The sequence below is a fragment of the Ranitomeya imitator genome, chromosome 3 (assembly GCF_032444005.1).
Source record: "Ranitomeya imitator isolate aRanImi1 chromosome 3, aRanImi1.pri, whole genome shotgun sequence".
NCBI lineage: Eukaryota > Metazoa > Chordata > Amphibia > Anura > Dendrobatidae > Ranitomeya > Ranitomeya imitator.
Window position 1 is genome coordinate 772195928 of NC_091284.1, and position 20529 is coordinate 772216456.

Here is a 20529-nt window from a genome sequence, read left to right on the forward strand (position 1 = left end):
TTAAACAGTAGATAATTTTCTGATGACATTCTCCTTAAAATCAACTAAGAAGTGAATCTCAACAGGAGGATTTATTTAATATCTAAAACTGGAATTACACTTCAGGGCGCTCCCATTTGGGTGGCCCCATCTACCCAATCGGCTGGGCTGAGCATGCATTTGCTCTGAATGGAGAAAGGGGAGTAAGCTGCTGCCAGATACCTCTGGTCGCGGTTCATCTTCCTTGAGAACAAAAGGATCAGGCATGTGAAATCCAGCTATTTTTTTCTTCTAATATTTATCGTGTCAGGAGGCCTCAATTGAAATTCATTGTTAGGACAGTCCCACAGAAATTGGTGGGTTCGGCTGCACAGGTTGCAGCAATGATATGTCCGCCCCTGGTTCGGCCAATATTAATCAAATGTATGTAATGCAGATAATCGGATGCAGTGACACAGAAGCGCAGAGCAAGGGTTAAACAATCATTCACTTATCAATATAGGAACAACCTCCTTGCAAGGAGAAAAAGGGGGAAATACAGTTAAAGGGCCGAGGGTAAACCAGGGTAAAAGTAATTCAGATTAACAGTCTACCAGTTTCGCTTATCGTGACTCGGTTGTCCGTTTCTCTATCAGTCTGATGGCTGTTTAGCTGCCGGCTGAGGCCGGTGCGGAGTCTTCCGGCTTCCCTGCCTAACAAACAGTCCTAACTTCAGGCGGCAGCGGGCGGTCACCCATTTTGCCCGCTGAGCCCCTAATCCATTCAGCTGCTGGGCACGAGAGTAAAGTCCTCCATAACTGTCCACTCGGCATGCCACACTCCTCCAGGATCTCTACTCTGTGGCCTATTCCTCCCCACAGTCCGGCAACGGTCCTCACTCGCTCTCCTCTCCGGCAGGAAGCCCCTCTCTTTTCCAACTCAAACTCCCTTATAACCCTCCTGACTCACCACGCCCCCTCTCTTCAGGTCATGGGTCCCCTCCATCCTCCATTTCCGTCCCCTCTGCAACAAGAGGCGCGGTCCCAGACCCGGTGCCCTGCGAGCACCCACAGCCCAGTCTTCTTCCTTACACCTACATGTCCAAATTAAAAGCGGAAAATGAAGAATCTTGGTTGAAGATTGAAAAATGGGGCAAATAACCTGCTCTATTAGGACACTTCTCCATATAATCTAATGGGATGTCCATGCAGGGGTTACCTACAGCTCTGGCAAAAATGAAGAGACCACTGCAAAAGGTTCAGTTTGTCTGATTTTTCTCTTTATAGGTATATTTTTGAGTAAAATGTAAATTGTTCTTTTATTCTATAAACTTCTGACAACATGTCTCCGAAGTTCCACAAAATAAATTTTGTATTTTTTTTTCTGACAAAGAAAAATGGTCAAAATTTAAAAAAAACAGCAGCTGTGCTTTCAGACCTCGAATAATGCAAATAAAACAAGTTCATAATCATTTAGAAACAACAATACTAATGTTTTAATTCAGGAAGAGTTCAGAAATCAATATTTTGTGGAATAACCATGATTTTTAAAGCTTTCATGCGTCTTGGCATGCTTTCCACCAGTCTTTCACACTGCTTCTGGCGCAAAAATGTAATCAGTTCTTCTTTGTTTGATGGCTTGTGACGATCCATCATCCTCATGATTACATTCCAGAGGTTTTCAGTGGGGTTCAGGTCTGGAGATTGGGCTGCCCATGGCAGGGTCATGATGTGGTGGTCTCTTAATTTTTGCCAGAGCTGTATATAAGACAACACCTTTAAATGATTAGTTTCTGATTATCTTTTTTATAATTATTAATAATATACTTGTTAATAAAACAATTAGAGGTTTTTTTTTTCATTTGTGTCCTGGCGGAGAGTACAGGCAACCACCATACCGAAATATTCTGCTGCCTCTAAATGCATGAATAATATCCCAAAATTGAAAATATTGTACTTTGCAAATGGAAAGGGAAAGCCTCATCTTGACTGCAGTTGTATAATGAAATCTGACCATGAAAATCCATTGCTGGACCCGGATGGTCATTAACAAGATTACGTAGGGGGAGGGCATCCTCCATCGCTGCCAGCTTGACTTTCCATTATTTTTCTATGAGTAAACCATGGCAGAAGAATTTGTTTTCCAGGAAGTCGATATGTTGTTTCTCTATGTGATTTTATTTTTTTCTAATAGGAATCATTAGGAAAATGAACAATAAAATCTTTCCATTCTTACTCACTTATATAATGACTGTTACATAAACAGTGAGATGGGATCAATATGTGACGACTTGGGACATGTTACTCCGATGTGATTATCGTCCTGATTGTTATTCTTGAAGACTGTTTGTGGGTAAAGGATGTGATGTTCCTGTTTGACTCGGCCACTACTTATAAACCTGATATAATATACATGACCTTGGTTGGTGAAGGAAGTAACAGGCTGTTCTTGCCATTAACAAGATACTCCCTTCCCCAGCAGAGGAAAGTCTGTACTAAGAATTGGGCTGAATATCTCAGTTCTAACCATTTCTGCATGTGATTTCCCAACATGTTTTGTAAGGTTTCGCTAATGCAATGGCGAAACATCAGCACCCGCTGTTCTCTTGTTGGACCATTTTGTTGCAAACCAAAATGATAGAGAAATATTCTATTTTCTTACCTTGATAGAACAAAAGTCATTATATTTACAAATTATTATCAGTAGGTAGGAACCATGAACATTTATTGTTATTTTGTATTGGAAGATTTTATTTTGACATTTTTCTAGCTGACATATTACTAAGTCCAGTGCATACAATAAAAGTAGAGGATAATTTATAAACATGGAAATGTCATTTTAAGGTCCAACAATTTGTGCTGGTAATATACAGGGTGGGCCATTTATACATAGTTATTAAGGTTGAAGGGAGACTTTACGTCCATCTAGTTCAACCCATAGCCTAACCTAACATGCTCTAACATGTTGATCCAGAGGAAGGCAAAAAAAACCCATGTGGCAAAGAGTAAGCTCCACATTGGGGAAAAAATTCCTTCCCGACTCCACATACGGCAATCAGACTAGTTCCCTGGATCAACGCCCTATCAAGGAATCTAGTATATATACCCTGTAACATTATACTTTTCAAGAAAAGCATCCAGTCCCCTTTTAAATTTAAGTAATGAATCACTCATTACAACATCATACGGCAGAGAGTTCCATAGTCTCACTGCTCTTACAGTAAAGAGTCCGCGTCTGTTATTATGCTTAAACCTTCTTTCCTCCAGATGTAGAGGATGCCCCCTTGTCCCTGTCTCAGGTCTATGATTAAAAAGATCATCAGAAAGGTCTTTGTACTGTCCCCTCATATATTTATACATTAAAATAAGATCACCCCTTAGTCTTCGTTTTTCCAAACAAAATAGCCCCAAGTGTAATAACCTATCCTGGTATTGCAGACCCCCCTGTCCTCTAATAACCTTGGTCGCTCTTCTCTGCACCCGCTCCAGTTCAGCTATGTCTTTCTTATACACCGGAGACCTGAACTGTGCACAGTATTCTAAGTGTGGTCGAACTAGTGACTTGTATAGAGGTAAAATTATGTTCTCCTCATGAGCATCTATGCCTCTTTTAATGCATCCCATTATTTTATTTGCCTTTGTAGCAGCTGCCTGACACTGGCCACTGAATTTAAGTTTGTCATCCACCCATACACCCAGGTCCTTTTCATTGACAGTTTTGCCCAGAGTTTTAGAATTAAGCACATAATTATACATCTTATTACTTCTACCCAAGTGCATGACCTTACATTTATCCCCGTTTAAAGCTCATTTGCCATTTATCAACCCAAGCTTCTAGTTTACATAAATCATCCTGTAATATAAAATTGTCCTCCTCTGTATTGATTACCCTGCAGAGTTAGTGTCATCTGCAAATATTGAAATTCTGCTCTGTATGCCCCCTACAAGGTCATTAATATATGTTTATATGGATACATCTAAATAAAATGGGAATGTTGGTGATATCAACTTCCTGTTTGTGGCACATTAGTATATGGGAGGGGGAAAACTTTTCAAGATGGGTGGTGAGTGGTGACCATGGCGGCCATTTTGAAGTTGGCCATTTTGGATCCAACTTTATTTTTTCAATGGGAAGAGGGTCATGTAGCACATCAAACTTATTGAGAATTTCACAAGAAAATCAATGGTGTGCTTGGTTTTAACATAACTTTATTATTTCATGAGTTATTTACAAGTTTACAACCACTTATAAAATGTGTTCAAAGTGCTCGGACCTGACACCCATAATGTGGTGGTGCACCATCTTCCTTGGCAAACAGCTCAAGCTCAGTGAGGTTTGATGGAGATCGTTTGTGAATAGCAGTTTTCAGTTCTTTCTACAGATTCTTGATTGGATTGAGGTCTGGACTATGACTTGGCCATTCTAACACCTGGATACGTTTATTTGTGAACCATTCCATTGTAGATTTTGGTTAATGCTTGGGGTCATTGTCTTGTTGGAAGACAAATCTCCATCCCAGTCTCAGGTCTTTTGCAGACTCAAACAGGTTTTCTTCAAGAATGGTCCTGTATAGGGTTGAGCGAAACGGGTCGAACATTTTCAAAAGTCGCCGACTTTTGACAAAGTCGGGTTTCATGAAACCCGATCCGACCCCTGTGCGGTGTCGGCCATGCGGTACGCGACTTTCGCGCCAATTTCGCGTTTCAATGACGCGAAAAGCGCCATTTCTCAGCCAATGAAGGTAAACGCAGAGTGTGGGCAGCGTGATGACATAGGTCCTGGTCCCCACCATCTTAGAGAAGGGCATTGCAGTGATTGGCTTGCTGTCTGCGGCGTCACAGGGGCTATAAAGGGGCGTTCCCGCCGACCGCCATGTTACTGCTGCTGATCTGAGCTTAGGGAGAGGTTGCTGCCGCTTCGTCAGAAGCAGGGATAGCGTTAGGCAGGGTCCATTAACCACCAAACCGCTTGTGCTGTAGCGATTTGCACTGTCCAACACCACCTTCGGTGTGCAGGGACAGTGGAAGCTACATTTTTTTTTTTTTTCCCCTCAGCGCTGTAGCTCATTGGGCTGCCCTAGAAGGCTCCCTGATAACTGCATTGCTGTGTGTACGCCGCTGTGCAAACCAACTGCTTTTTTCAAAGCACAAATCCTCTTGTTCCTTCCTTTCTGCACAGCTATCTTGTTTGTTTGTCCACACTTTTTATTTAATTTGTGCATCAGTCCACTCCTTATTGCTGCCTGCCATACCTGGCTGAGATTACTGCAGGGAGATAGCAATTGAAGGACAGTTCCTTTTTTTTTTTTTTTTTTGTGGGAGATTAAGATTGGCATTTCTGCTAGAGTGCCATCCCTGTCTGTGTCATCTCTCACTCAGTGGGCCATAGAAAGCCTATTTATTTTTTTGCTTGATTTGGGTTCCAAAATCTACCTGAAAAAATCACTTAATCAATCAGTGGGAGATAAATATTGGCCTCTGGGCTTGTGTGCCACTCCTGACTCCTGTGTGCGTCCTCTCTCACTCAGTGGGCCCTAGAAAGCCTATTTTTTGTTTTATTTGTTTTCTAAATTCTCCCTGAAAAAATCATTTTATTTTATTTGGTTTCAAAATTATTCCTGAAAAAAATCATTTTTTTTTTTTTTCTAAAGTCTCCTTTTTAAAAAAAAAAAAATCAGTGGGAGATTAATATTAACATTTGCGCTTCAGTGACAGTCCTGCGTGTGTGGCATCTCTCTCATTTGTTGCCACCAACAACAGAGTGTGTAACATTGTGCCTGATTTTCGTTGTGGTCTCACCCACCTGTAAAGGGGTAGCTAAATCATACTGAAGTTATAGCTCACCGTGTAAGTTGTGTGACAGCAACAAATACCGTTAGTTTGGTAACGTTTTTAAAACAATGAGGAAGTCTGGTGGAAGAGGTCGTGGCCGGGGGCGTTCATTGTCAGCTGGTAATGAGGGTAGTGGTAGTGGTGGAGCATCAGGTGGTCGTGGGAAAAAAAATATTGCACCTAAGTCTGGAGCTGTGGAGCCAGGTTCGTCGTCTGGCTACACAAGGCCTCGAACGCTCCCTTTTCTGGGAGTAGGAAAACCGCTTTTAAAGCCGGAGCAGCAAGAGCAAGTTTTGGCTTATCTTGCTGACTCAGCCTCTAGCTCTTTTGCCTCCTCTCGTGAAACTGGTAAAAGTAAAAGCAGCGCGTCGTTACTGGATGTTCACGGTCAGGGACAAGTCGCTTCCTTGTCCTCTTCAGCAAAAACGACAACAGAGAAGAATGCAGCAGGCGACACAACGGGTTACTCCATGGAGCTCTTTACACATACCGTCCCTGGCTTAGAAAGTGAAGCAGTTAACAGTCCATGCCCATTACAAGTTGAATCTGACATGGAGTGCACTGATGCACAGCCACAGCCAGACTACTATGCTGGTCCTTTGACTCAGACCACAACATTGCCCTCGCAGGGTGCTGATCAAGAATCAGACCCTAATGAGACTATGTTGCCCCATCACGAACGCTATACCACCGACCGACAAGGTGACACAGACGAAGTTGCACACGAGCTACAAGAAGAGGTAATAGATGACCCAGTTCTTGACCCCGATTGGCAGCCATTGGGGGAACAGGGTGCAGGCGGCAGCAGTTCTGAAGCGGAGGAGGAGGGGTCGCAGCAGGCATCAACATCGCAACAGGTTCCATCTGCCGGGCCCGTATCTTGCCCAAAACGCGTAGCAAAGTCAAAACCTGTTGGAGGACAGCGTGGCCATCCGGTTAAAGCTCAGTCTGCAATGCCTGAAAAGGTATCCGATGCTAGAAAGAATGCAGTCTGGCATTTTTTTAAACAACATCCATTTGATCAGCGCAAAGTCATCTGTCAAAAATGTTCAACTACCTTAAGCAGAGGGCAGAATCTGAAAAGTCTCAATACAAGTTGCATGCATAGACATTTAACCACCATGCATTTGCAAGCTTGGACTAACTACCAAACGTCCCTTAAGGTTGTAGCACCCTCGGCCAATGAAGCTAGTCATCAACGCAACATCCCTTCCGGCAGTGTAGGGCCAACATTTTCTGCACCACCTGCAGTATCTGTGCAGGTTTCTTTGCCAGGCCAAAGCAGTCAGGGTCAGGGAATCACCAGTTTCGTTGTAGGAAACACTGCATCTAGGGCACCGGCGGCAACAATACCATCTCCCACCGTCTCTCAGTCTGCCATGTACACCGGCACCCCCGCTAGTTCCACGATCTCCAGCTCTCCAGTCCAGCTCACCCTACATGAGACTATGGTTAGAAAAAGGAAGTACTTAGCCTCGCATCCGCGTACACAGGGTTTGAACGCCCACATAGCTAGACTAATCTCGTTAGAGATGATGCCCTACCGGTTAGTTGAAAGCGAAGCTTTCAAAGCCCTGATGGACTACGCTGTACCACGCTACGAGCTACCCAGTCGACACTTTTTTTCCAGAAAAGCCATCCCAGCCCTCCACCAGCATGTTAAAGAGCGCATCGTCCATGCACTCAGGCAATCTGTGAGCACAAAGGTGCACCTGACAACAGATGCATGGACCAGTAGGCATGGCCAGGGACGTTACGTGTCCATCACGGCACACTGGGTAAATGTGGTGGATGCAGGGTCCACAGGGGACAGCAAGTTTGGGACAGTTCTGCCTAGCCCACGGTCTAGGAAACAGTTGGCTGTAGCCGTTCGCACCCCCTCCTCCTCCTCGTCCTCCTGCAGAAGCGAGACCTCGTCCACAGACCGCAGTCGCACAACCACTCCATCCGCAGCTGCCACTGTTGCACACCAGGTCTCCAATTATGGGGCAGCTACTGGCAAACGTCAGCAGGCTGTATTGGCTATGAAGTGTTTGGGCGACAACAGACACACCGCTGAAGTTCTGTCCGAGTTCTTGCAGAAAGAAACGCAGTCGTGGCTGGGCACTGTAGATCTTGAGGCAGGCAAGGTAGTGAGTGATAACGGAAGGAATTTCATGGCTGCCATCTCCATTTCCCAACTGAAACACATTCCTTGCCTCGCTCACACCTTAAACCTGGTGGTGCAGTGCTTCCTGAAAAGTTATCCGGGGTTATCCGACCTGCTCCTCAAAGTGCGTGGACTTTGCTCACATATCCGCCGTTCGCCCGTACACTCCAGCCGTATGCAGACCTATCAGCGTTCTTTGAACCTTCCCCAGCATCGCCTAATCATAGACGTTGCAACAAGGTGGAACTCAACACTGCACATGCTTCAGAGACTGTGTGAACAGAGGCGGGCTGTTATGTTTTTGTGGGAGGATACACATACACGGGCAGGCAGTAGGATGGCAGACATGGAGTTGTCAGGTGTGCAGTGGTCGATGATTCAAGACATGTGTCAAGTCCTTCAGTGTTTTGAGGAATGCACACGGCTGGTTAGTGCAGACAACGCCATAATAAGCATGAGCATCCCCCTAATGCGTCTGCTGATGCAACGTTTGACGCACAGAAAGGATCAGGCGTCTGCAGCTGAGGAAGAGGAAAGCCTTGATGACAGTCAGCCATTGTCTGGCCAGGGCAGTGTACAGGACGAGGTAGCGGGCGAAGAGGAGGAGGAGGACGAGGAGGATGATGGGGATGATTATATTTTTAATGAGGAAGCTTTTCCGGGGCCACTGGAAATTGGTGGCGCGGCAAGGCCAGGTTCTGTTTTTTTGAGGGACACAAGTGACGTGGATTTGCCTGAAACTGCCCCTCAACCAAGCACAACCGCAGATTTGAGAACTGGAACTTTGGCCCACATGGCGGATTATGCCTTACGTATCCTCAAAAGGGACACACGCATAACTAAAATGATGAATGATGACGATTACTGGTTGGCCTGCCTCCTTGATCCTCGCTATAAAGGCAAATTGCAAAATATAATGCCACATGAGAACTTGGAACTAATATTAGCAACCAAACAATCAACTCTTGTTGACCGTTTGCTTCTGGCATTCCCTGCACACAGCGCCCGTGATCGTTCTCACACGAGCTGCAGGGGCCAGCAGACCAGAGGAGTTAGAGGGGCAGAAATCAGAAGTGGCGTTGGCCAGAGGGGTTTTCTGACCAGGTTGTGGAGTGATTTTGCTATGACCGCAGACAGGACAGGTACTGCAGCATCAATTCAAAGTGACAGGAGACAACATTTGTCCAGTATGGTTACAAACTATTTTTCATCCCTTATCGATGTTCTCCCTCAACCGTCATTCCCATTTGATTACTGGGCATCAAAATTAGACACCTGGCCAGAATTGGCAGAATATGCATTGCAGGAGCTTGCTTGCCCGGCAGCTAGTGTCCTATCAGAAAGAGTATTCAGTGCTGCAGGTTCAATACTAACAGAAAAAAGGACTCGTCTGGCTACCCAAAATGTAGATGATCTAACCTTCATTAAAATGAACCACAACTGGATTTCGAAATCTTTTGCCCCACCTTGCCCGGCTGACACCTAGCTTTCCTATGAAAAGGTCTTGCCTGTGGACTATTCTGAATGCCTTTTCCAATCTCGTAATTTTCTGCACCTGATTGTCCAGCATACGACATGTTTACACCTCACTAAATGGCCAAACTCCCCACACGGGGCCGTGGTATCGACACTTGGCGACAGCACCGGTGAGAGTGCAGTTTGTCTGAAGAGGTGGGTGAGCCCGCTTTTGGTCGACGGCACTGCCACTGGGTCCCTCCTAGTACAATAAAGTGTCTCTGGCGGTGGTGGTGCGCACCCAACGTCAGACACACCGTTGTAATATGAGGGGCCCTGGGCCTGTACCGCCGGCCACAAGACAGTTTCCCCCCCCCCCCAGCTCAAACAGTGCTCTACCACTTGCAAAATTATCTCACAGCTCCACCAATGTTTAGTCTATGCGCTGACATCCTTCAATGCCTGCCACTGACAATACCATTGTATTGACATTTTTGTTATGTTAGGCCTTCGATGCCTGTCTGTGGTCACTCCTTCCACTAGGCCTCCACTGACCACACCACTGCTGCCCGTGTAGCCCTGGAACCAATTTAAAATTGCCTACAGCCATGTGTTATTATTTTAGGCCTTCGATGCCTGTCTGCGGTCACTCCTTCCACTAGGCCTCCACTGACCACACCACTGCTGCCCGTGTACCCCTGGAACCAATTTAAAATTGCCTACAGCCATGTGTTATTATTTTAGGCCTTCGATGCCTGTCTGCGGTCACTCCTTCCACTAGGCCTCCACTGACCACACCACTGCTGCCCGTGTACCCCTGGAACCAATTTAAAATTGCCTACAGCCATGTGTTATTATTTTAGGCCTTCGATGCCTGTCTGTGGTCACTCCTTCCACTAGGCCTCCACTGACCACACCACTGCTGCCCGTGTACCCCTGGAACCAATTTAAAATTGCCTACAGCCATGTGTTATTATTTTAGGCCTTCGATGCCTGTCTGCGGTCACTCCTTCCACTAGGCCTCCACTGACCACACCACTGCTGCCCGTGTACCCCTGGAACCAATTTAAAATTGCCTACAGCCATGTGTTATTATTTTAGGCCTTCGATGCCTGTCTGCGGTCACTCCTTCCACTAGGCCTCCACTGACCACACCACTGCTGCCCGTGTACCCCTGGAACCAATTTAAAATTGCCTACAGCCATGTGTTATTATTTTAGGCCTTCGATGCCTGTCTGCGGTCACTCCTTCCACTAGGCCTCCACTGACCACACCACTGCTGCCCGTGTACCCCTGGAACCAATTTAAAATTGCCTACAGCCATGTGTTATTATTTTAGGCCTTCGATGCCTGTCTGCGGTCACTCCTTCCACTAGGCCTCCACTGACCACACCACTGCTGCCCGTGTACCCCTGGAACCAATTTAAAATTGCCTACAGCCATGTGTTATTATTTTAGGCCTTCGATGCCTGTCTGTGGTCACTCCTTCCACTAGGCCTCCACTGACCACACCACTGCTGCCCGTGTACCCCTGGAACCAATTTAAAATTGCCTACAGCCATGTGTTATTATTTTAGGCCTTCGATGCCTGTCTGCGGTCACTCCTTCCACTAGGCCTCCACTGACCACACCACTGCTGCCCGTGTACCCCTGGAACCAATTTAAAATTGCCTACAGCCATGTGTTATTATTTTAGGCCTTCGATGCCTGTCTGCGGTCACTCCTTCCACTAGGCCTCCACTGACCACACCACTGCTGCCCGTGTACCCCTGGAACCAATTTAAAATTGCCTACAGCCATGTGTTATTATTTTAGGCCTTCGATGCCTGTCTGCGGTCACTCCTTCCACTAGGCCTCCACTGACCACACCACTGCTGCCCGTGTACCCCTGGAACCAATTTAAAATTGCCTACAGCCATGTGTTATTATTTTAGGCCTTCGATGCCTGTCTGCGGTCACTCCTTCCACTAGGCCTCCACTGACCACACCACTGCTGCCCGTGTACCCCTGGAACCAATTTAAAATTGCCTACAGCCATGTGTTATTATTTTAGGCCTTCGATGCCTGTCTGTGGTCACTCCTTCCACTAGGCCTCCACTGACCACACCACTGCTGCCCGTGTACCCCTGGAACCAATTTAAAATTGCCTACAGCCATGTGTTATTATTTTAGGCCTTCGATGCCTGTCTGCGGTCACTCCTTCCACTAGGCCTCCACTGACCACACCACTGCTGCCCGTGTACCCCTGGAACCAATTTAAAATTGCCTACAGCCATGTGTTATTATTTTAGGCCTTCGATGCCTGTCTGCGGTCACTCCTTCCACTAGGCCTCCACTGACCACACCACTGCTGCCCGTGTACCCCTGGAACCAATTTAAAATTGCCTACAGCCATGTGTTATTATTTTAGGCCTTCGATGCCTGTCTGCGGTCACTCCTTCCACTAGGCCTCCACTGACCACACCACTGCTGCCCGTGTACCCCTGGAACCAATTTAAAATTGCCTACAGCCATGTGTTATTATTTTAGGCCTTCGATGCCTGTCTGCGGTCACTCCTTCCACTAGGCCTCCACTGACCACACCACTGCTGCCCGTGTACCCCTGGAACCAACATCAGAAAATATAAAAATAAGTATTTTGCTTATAAAAAAGAAAATACTGGAGAGATATCAAATGCAGACATTTTAACATTAAAAACAAACACATACAACAAAAATCTGGTACAGTACTAAAAATGGCCACCAGCTACAATAACTTTCTCCTGCAAGTAGTTAACTGAAAGTTTTTTTCAATTTAAAACACAGATATGGCATCCACCGAGTGTTGTCCTGTCGCGTCTTCTTTATATTATTGCCAAGAAGATGCAAAACAATGAAAATAATAAAATCATTATTTACCAAAAAAATAGAGTAAGTCAAAACCACATTGCAAATAAACATTCATTACAAATAAAGAAGCAGGGCGCGTCCGAGGGTGAGTATATACCTAATAAGAATATAATCACCCTCGGACGCGCCCTGCTTCTTTCCGACAGCCTTCCTTCCTAAGAATCAGCCCTTCCGTGGTGTAGAGAGAGGGTTTGTTACACTCCAAGGTGTTCCCCAGGTTGCCTTTCCTGAGCTTCGATCTTCCGGCTCTCGTTTAGTAGTTGTTGGAAACTACGCTGCATTAGGCCTACAAATTGGGTATGGGGTGTAGAGAGATGGTGTGTTCCACTCCAAGGTGTTCTCCAGGTTGCCTTTCCTGAGCTTCGATCTTCCGGCTCTCGTTTAGTAGTTGTTGGAAACTACGCTGCATTAGGCCTACAAATTGGGTATGGGGTGTAGAGAGATGGTGTGTTCCACTCCAAGGTGTTCCCCAGGTTTCCTCGCCAATGCTTCGATCATCATGCTCTCGTTTAGTAGTTGTTGGAAACTACGCTGCATTGGGCCTACAAATTGGGTATGGGGTGTAGAGAGATGGTGTGTTCCACTCCAAGGTGTTCTCCAGGTTGCCTTTCCTGAGCTTCGATCTTCCGGCTCTCGTTTAGTAGTTGTTGGAAACTACGCTGCATTAGGCCTACAAATTGGGTATGGGGTGTAGAGAGATGGTGTGTTCCACTCCAAGGTGTTCTCCAGGTTGCCTTTCCTGAGCTTCGATCTTCCGGCTCTCGTTTAGTAGTTGTTGGAAACTATGCTGCATTAGGCCTACAAATTGGGTATGTGATGTAGAGAGATGGTGTGTTCCACTGTAGAGAGATGGTGTGTTCCACTCCAAGGTGTTCCCCAGGTTTCCTCGCCAATGCTTCGATCATCATGCTCTCGTTTAGTAGTTGTTGGAAACTACGCTGCATTGGGCCTACAAATTGGGTATGGGGTGTAGAGAGATGGTGTGTTCCACTCCAAGGTGTTCTCCAGGTTGCCTTTCCTGAGCTTCGATCTTCCGGCTCTCGTTTAGTAGTTGTTGGAAACTACGCTGCATTAGGCCTACAAATTGGGTATGGGGTGTAGAGAGATGGTGTGTTCCACTCCAAGGTGTTCTCCAGGTTGCCTTTCCTGAGCTTCGATCTTCCGGCTCTCGTTTAGTAGTTGTTGGAAACTACGCTGCATTAGGCCTACAAATTGGGTATGGGGTGTAGAGAGATGGTGTGTTCCACTCCAAGGTGTTCTCCAGGTTGCCTTTCCTGAGCTTCGATCTTCCGGCTCTCGTTTAGTAGTTGTTGGAAACTACGCTGCATTAGGCCTACAAATTGGGTATGGGGTGTAGAGAGATGGTGTGTTCCACTCCAAGGTGTTCTCCAGGTTGCCTTTCCTGAGCTTCGATCTTCCGGCTCTCGTTTAGTAGTTGTTGGAAACTACGCTGCATTAGGCCTACAAATTGGGTATGGGATGTAGAGAGATGGTGTGTTCCACTGTAGAGAGATGGTGTGTTCCACTCCAAGGTGTTCCCCAGGTTTCCTCGCCAATGCTTCGATCATCATGCTCTCGTTTAGTAGTTGTTGGAAACTACGCTGCATTAGGCCTACAAATTGGGTATGGGGTGTAGAGAGATGGTGTGTTCCACTCCAAGGTGTTCCCCAGGTTTCCTCGCCAATGCTTCGATCATCATGCTCTCGTTTAGTAGTTGTTGGAAACTACGCTGCATTGGGCCTACAAATTGGGTATGGGGTGTAGAGAGATGGTGTGTTCCACTCCAAGGTGTTCTCCAGGTTGCCTTTCCTGAGCTTCGATCTTCCGGCTCTCGTTTAGTAGTTGTTGGAAACTACGCTGCATTAGGCCTACAAATTGGGTATGGGGTGTAGAGAGATGGTGTGTTCCACTCCAAGGTGTTCTCCAGGTTGCCTTTCCTGAGCTTCGATCTTCCGGCTCTCGTTTAGTAGTTGTTGGAAACTACGCTGCATTAGGCCTACAAATTGGGTATGGGGTGTAGAGAGATGGTGTGTTCCACTCCAAGGTGTTCCCCAGGTTTCCTCGCCAATGCTTCGATCATCATGCTCTCGTTTAGTAGTTGTTGGAAACTCCGCTGCATTGGGCCTACAAATTGGGTATGGGGTGTAGAGAGATGGTGTGTTCCACTCCAAGGTGTTCTCCAGGTTGCCTTTCCTGAGCTTCGATCTTCCGGCTCTCGTTTAGTAGTTGTTGGAAACTACGCTGCATTAGGCCTACAAATTGGGTATGGGATGTAGAGAGATGGTGTGTTCCACTGTAGAGAGATGGTGTGTTCCACTCCAAGGTGTTCCCCAGGTTTCCTCGCCAATGCTTCGATCATCATGCTCTCGTTTAGTAGTTGTTGGAAACTACGCTGCATTAGGCCTACAAATTGGGTATGGGGTGTAGAGAGATGGTGTGTTCCACTCCAAGGTGTTCCCCAGGTTTCCTCGCCAATGCTTCGATCATCATGCTCTTGTTTAGTAGTTGTTGGAAACTACGCTGCATTGGGCCTACAAATTGGGTATGGGGTGTAGAGAGATGGTGTGTTCCACTCCAAGGTGTTCTCCAGGTTGCCTTTCCTGAGCTTCGATCTTCCGGCTCTCGTTTAGTAGTTGTTGGAAACTACGCTGCATTAGGCCTACAAATTGGGTATGGGGTGTAGAGAGATGGTGTGTTCCACTCCAAGGTGTTCTCCAGGTTGCCTTTCCTGAGCTTCGATCTTCCGGCTCTCGTTTAGTAGTTGTTGGAAACTACGCTGCATTAGGCCTACAAATTGGGTATGGGATGTAGAGAGATGGTGTGTTCCACTGTAGAGAGATGGTGTGTTCCACTCCAAGGTGTTCCCCAGGTTTCCTCGCCAATGCTTCGATCATCATGCTCTCGTTTAGTAGTTGTTGGAAACTACGCTGCATTAGGCCTACAAATTGGGTATGGGGTGTAGAGAGATGGTGTGTTCCACTCCAAGGTGTTCCCCAGGTTTCCTCGCCAATGCTTCGATCATCATGCTCTCGTTTAGTAGTTGTTGGAAACTACGCTGCATTAGACCTACAAATTGGGTATGGGGTGTAGAGAGATGGTGTGTTCCACTCCAAGGTGTTCTCCAGGTTGCCTTTCCTGAACTTCTATCTTCAGGCTCTCATTAAATTGTGGTTAAACGGAACAACTGCATTTGGCGTACTAGTTCGTTTGGGGCCTACTATCGGTGTCTGCCGCTCCTTGCTGTTCTCCTGGTTTCCTGTCCTGAAATTCCGTTTTCAGGCGCTCGTTAAGTAGTTGTTAATGTTAGACTGCATTTGGCCTACTAGTTGGGTTGGGGCCTACTATCGGTGTCTGCCACTCCTTGCTGTTCTCCTCCACTGAACAAAGCTGTGCCGCCTGTTTACTACTGTTGCCAATTTTGAACTGCATTTCGACTACTTACTGATTTGGGCCTACTCTCTGTGTCAGCCTCTCATTCCAGTTGTCCTCCACTGCAATGCCCCCTGGTTATTCCTGTGTTACCAATTTTGAACTGCATTTAGCCCACTTTATTCTTTGGGCCTATATCTGTGTTTCCTCCTCATCCTGCCCATTGCCCAGCCAGTGATAGATGAGTCTGCTGGTACATTGACCCATAACGCAACATTCCCCGTGCACGCTACACAACAACATTGTGACCCTGCTGAAAGTCAGGTTGCTCTTCCCGCATACCATACCACCTTACACGGGGACAAAGAGGAAGGTGCAGATGAAAGTGCAGGTTCCTTCATCAGGTGGGGGGAGGAATACTAGTTGGCGACGTAACTGGCACAGGGCCTCTCATAGTACGCAAAAGTGTTGCTGCTGGTGGGAGGCGCCCCCGCCGTGCAAACACACCGCTGTACTTTGAGGGGCCCTGTGCCAGTGCCAATGCCAACGAGTGGGCCCCCCCTGCTTGCTCAGGATCACAGCACTTGCAAAGTTGAAATACTTACCTCTCCCTGCTCCACTGCCGTGACGTGGTCCAGATTTCCTGGGCCCACTAATTACTTGAACCAGCCCTACCCACCACAACTTTAGCCAAATGACCCCCAATTTCAAATGCCTTCCAATTATTATAAGGTAAATTACGCTTGACAAGCTTCATTAAGAAGAATGGATGGTTTTGACATTAAAATGGGCACTCTAGGTGTTTTCCTGGCCCCCACTCACTGCCGACTATGCTGCCCCATTGACTTGCATTGGGTTTCGTGTTTCGGTCGATCCCGACTTTACGTCATAATCGGCCGATTTCACTCGACCCGACTTTTGAGATAGTCGGGTTTCGCGAAACCCGGCTCGACTCTAAAAAGGTCAAGGTCGCTCAACTCTAGTCCTGTATTTGGTTCCATCCATCTTCCCATCAATTTTAACCATCTTCCCTGTCCCTGCTGAAGAAAAGCAGGCCCAAACCATGATGCTGCCACCACCATGTTTGACAGTGGGGATGGTGTGTTCAGGGTGATGAGCTGTGTTGCCTTTACACCATACATATCGTTTGGCATTGTTGCCAAAAAGTTCGACTTTGGTTTCATCTAACCAGAGCACCTTCTTCCACATGTTTGGTGTGTCTCCCAGGTGACTTGTTGCAAACTTTAAACCACACTTTTTATGGATGTCTTTGAGAAATGGCTTTCTTCTTGTCACTCTTCTATAAAGGCCAGATTTGTGCAGTGTACGATTTATTGTTGTCCTATGGACAGACTGTCACACCTCAGCTGTAGATCTCTGCAGTTCATCCAGAGTGATCATGGGCCGCTTGGCTGCATCTCTGATCAGTATTCTCCTTGTTTGAGATGAAAGTTTAGAGGGACGGCCGGGTCTTGATAGATTTGCAGTGGTTTGATACTCCTTCCATATGATCGCTTGCACAGTGCTCCTTGGGATGTTTAAAGTTTTGGAAATCATTTTGTATCAAAATCCGGCTTTAAACTTCTCCACAACAGTATCACAGACCTGCCTGTTGTGTTCCTTGGTCTTCATGATGCTCTCCGTGCTTCAAACAGAACCCTGAGACTATCACAGAGCAGGTGCATTTATACGGAGACTTGATTACACACAGTTGGATTATATTTATCATCATTAGGCATTAAGGAAAACATTGCACGCCCCACTTTTCAGTTTTTGAATTTCCACAAAAATTTAAAATAACCAATAAATTTCATTCAGCTTCACAATTGTGTTCCACTTGTTGTTGATTCTTCACCAAAAATGTACAATAGTCTGTACTCCTCCTTCTAGACCTGTCCTCTGCTTTCAACACAGTTGACCACTGCCTCCTACTACAGATTCTCTTCTCCTTTGGCATCAAAGACCTCGCCCTATCCTGGATCTCCTCGTACCTTTCCAACCGCATATTCAGCGTCTCCCACTCCCACACTACCTCCTCATCCCACCCTCTCTCTGTTGGAGTCTTCCAAGGCTCTGTTCTAGGACCCCTACTCTTCTCAATCTATACACTTGTCTTGGGATAACTCATAAAGTCCCATGGATTCCAGTACCACCTCTATGCTGATGACACTCAGATCTGCCTCTCTGGCCAAGACGTCAACCGCTCTGCTGTCCAGAATCCCAGAGTGCCTATCAGCCATATCCTCCTTCTTCTCCTCTCGCTTCCTCAAACTCAATGTGGACAAATCTGAACTCATCATCTTTCCTCCATCCCATAGATCTTCCTTACCCGACCTATCTATCGCAATCAATGACATCATGCTTTCACCCGTACCGGAAGTCCGCTGCCTAGGAGTAACCTTCGACTCTGCCCTGTCTTTCAAACCGCACATCCAAGCTCTCTCCACCTCCTGTTGCCTCCAGCTCAAAAAGATCTCCAGAATCCGTCCTTTCCTCAACCATCAATCTACTAAAATGCTTGTGCGTGCCCTCATCTCCCACCTTGACTACTGCAACATCTTTTTCTGCGGCCTCCCTGCTAACACCCTTGCACCTCTCCAATCCATCCTTAACTCTGCTGCCCGACTAATTCATCTCTCTCCTTGCTACTCCTCTGCTTCCCCCTCTGCAAATCTCTTCACTGGCTCCCATTCCCTCAGCGTTAGTGTTGAGCATTCCGATACCGCAAGTATTGGGTATCGGCCGATATTTGCGGTATCGGAATTCCGATACCGAGTTCCGATATTTTTGTGATATCGGGAATCGGTATCGGGATTTAGATTAATGTGTAAAATAAAGCATAAAAATAAAAAATATTGTTATACTTACCCTCGGACGGGCCCTGGTTGTCACCGCTGCAATCGCCATGTTTTCCTTCCTATGAATGAGCTTGCTAAGTACCTTCGATGACGTCGCGGCTTGTGATTGGTCGCTGAGCGGTCATGTGACCGCTCACGCGACCAATCACAAGCCGCGATGTCATCGAAAGTACTTAACGCGCTCATTCCTAAGAATGAGCGCGTTAAGGACCTTCAATGACGTCGCGGCTTGTGATTGGTCGCGTGAGCGGTCACATGACCGCTCAGCGACCAATCACAAGCCGCGACGTCATCGAAGGTCATTAAAGCGCTCATTCTTAGGAAGAAAAGCATGGCGATTGCAGCGGTGACAACCAGGGCCCGTCCGAGGGTAAGTATATCAATATTTTTTATTTTTATTCTTTATTTTACACATTAATATGGATCCCAGGGCCTGAAGGAGAGTTTCCTCTCCTTCAGACCCTGGGAACCATTATGGATACATTCTGATATTTGTGTCCCATTGACTTGTATTGGTATCGGATATCGGTATCGGCGATATCCGATATTTTTCGGATATCGGCCGATACCATCCGATACCGATACTTTCAAATATCGGACGGTATCGCTCAACACTACTCAGCGTATCCAGTTCAAATTACTAATACTGACCTACAAAGCCATCCATAACATGTCTCCTCCATATATCTCTGAACTAATCTCCCGATATCTTCCCTCACGTAATCTCCGGTCTTCCCAAGACCTCCTTCTCTCCTCCATCCAATCGCCTCCAAGACTTCTCCCGAATATCCCCCATCCTCTGGAATTCTTTGCCCCAGCACATCCAACTATCAACCACATTCGGATCCTTCAGACGCAACCTGAAAACTCATCTCTTCAGGAAAGCCTACAGCCTGCACTGACTCCGCTGCCTCCTCATCACTATCGAAGATACCGCCTCACCGACATCGGAGCTCCTGTAACCCTCAACCTACTGTCTCCTTCCCTATAATCCTGTAGAATGTAAGCCCGCAAGAGCAGGGTCCTCGCCCCTCTGTATCAGTCTGTCATTGTTAGTTTGCTTACTGTAAGTGATATCTATAACCCTGTATGTAACCCCTTCTCATGTACAGCACCATGGAATCAATGGTGCTGTATAAATAAATAAATAATAATAATAAATACAATATAATATGTAAAATTACATAAGGCAGAGCTGGAGAAAGCTTTGGGGCAGCTTCAGTATTTATAGTATTTTCTCATCATTATTACAGGTCTCCATCTCACTATAAACTGAAGCACCATGTGCGGGTGAGTGAGATGTGGACGGCATCCTGCATGGAGGAAGTCTGTGAGGGCAGCACTTATCCCGAGAGGTCGTTTGTCATCGGCTGGCCAATCACCAACTGTGTTGCCACTTTCAGGTGGGTACATTTACGATTTAACTAGTTAGTGGTTTGATGGCACAGATCATTGTACCCATGCTTGAATGTATGAAAGAAGGCAGCGTGAATCAGAGCCTACATGATTGCAGGTGAATTATTCTACGAAACGCTGCAACATTGTGATTGGACAGGTCTTTCCCTCATATGTACATAGGTCAATCACCACTGGGAAGAATCGGTCATGGGTGGGGCCAGTTGGACCTTCAAAGTATGTGGGACCATTTCACGTAATAATATATCTTGCTGCAATCCTGCAGCCAGTCTGTGATTCATGCTGCTCGTGGTTTGGTCTTCATAGATCATAGGTTTCCTTTTATATAGTAATTAGAAAAAAAAAATTTTATAATAATTTTCTCCAGCATGGAAAGTTGTGAAACGTTTCAAATCATCTATTACAAAACTTGTGCTTGTTCCTTTAAAAATTGCTTGTAAGTGGCTCCCGTGTCCTTTCATCATCTGTTCTCCCAATGAGTACGCGGCTCAAGGCAGGCAAATAGTCTGGGAAGAAGCAGAGGTTTGGAAGCCACTAACAAGCAATTTTTTTTTGTTACAGAAATGAAGACCAATTCCCTAACGATAGTGACATGCAAATTTTC

At 46.3% G+C, this 20529-nt stretch overlaps 1 protein-coding gene across 1 annotated transcript in view; it reads left to right on the plus strand.

Annotated features, from left to right (window-relative positions):
- The window catches only part of ARHGAP20 (Rho GTPase activating protein 20), a 230983-nt gene that overhangs the window by 90004 nt on the left and 120450 nt on the right, over positions 1–20529 (plus strand). Inside the window, exon 4 of the mRNA XM_069759069.1 lies at positions 19763–19912. Coding sequence (XP_069615170.1) covers positions 19763–19912 — 150 coding nt within the window. The remainder of the gene's footprint in view (positions 1–19762; positions 19913–20529) is intronic.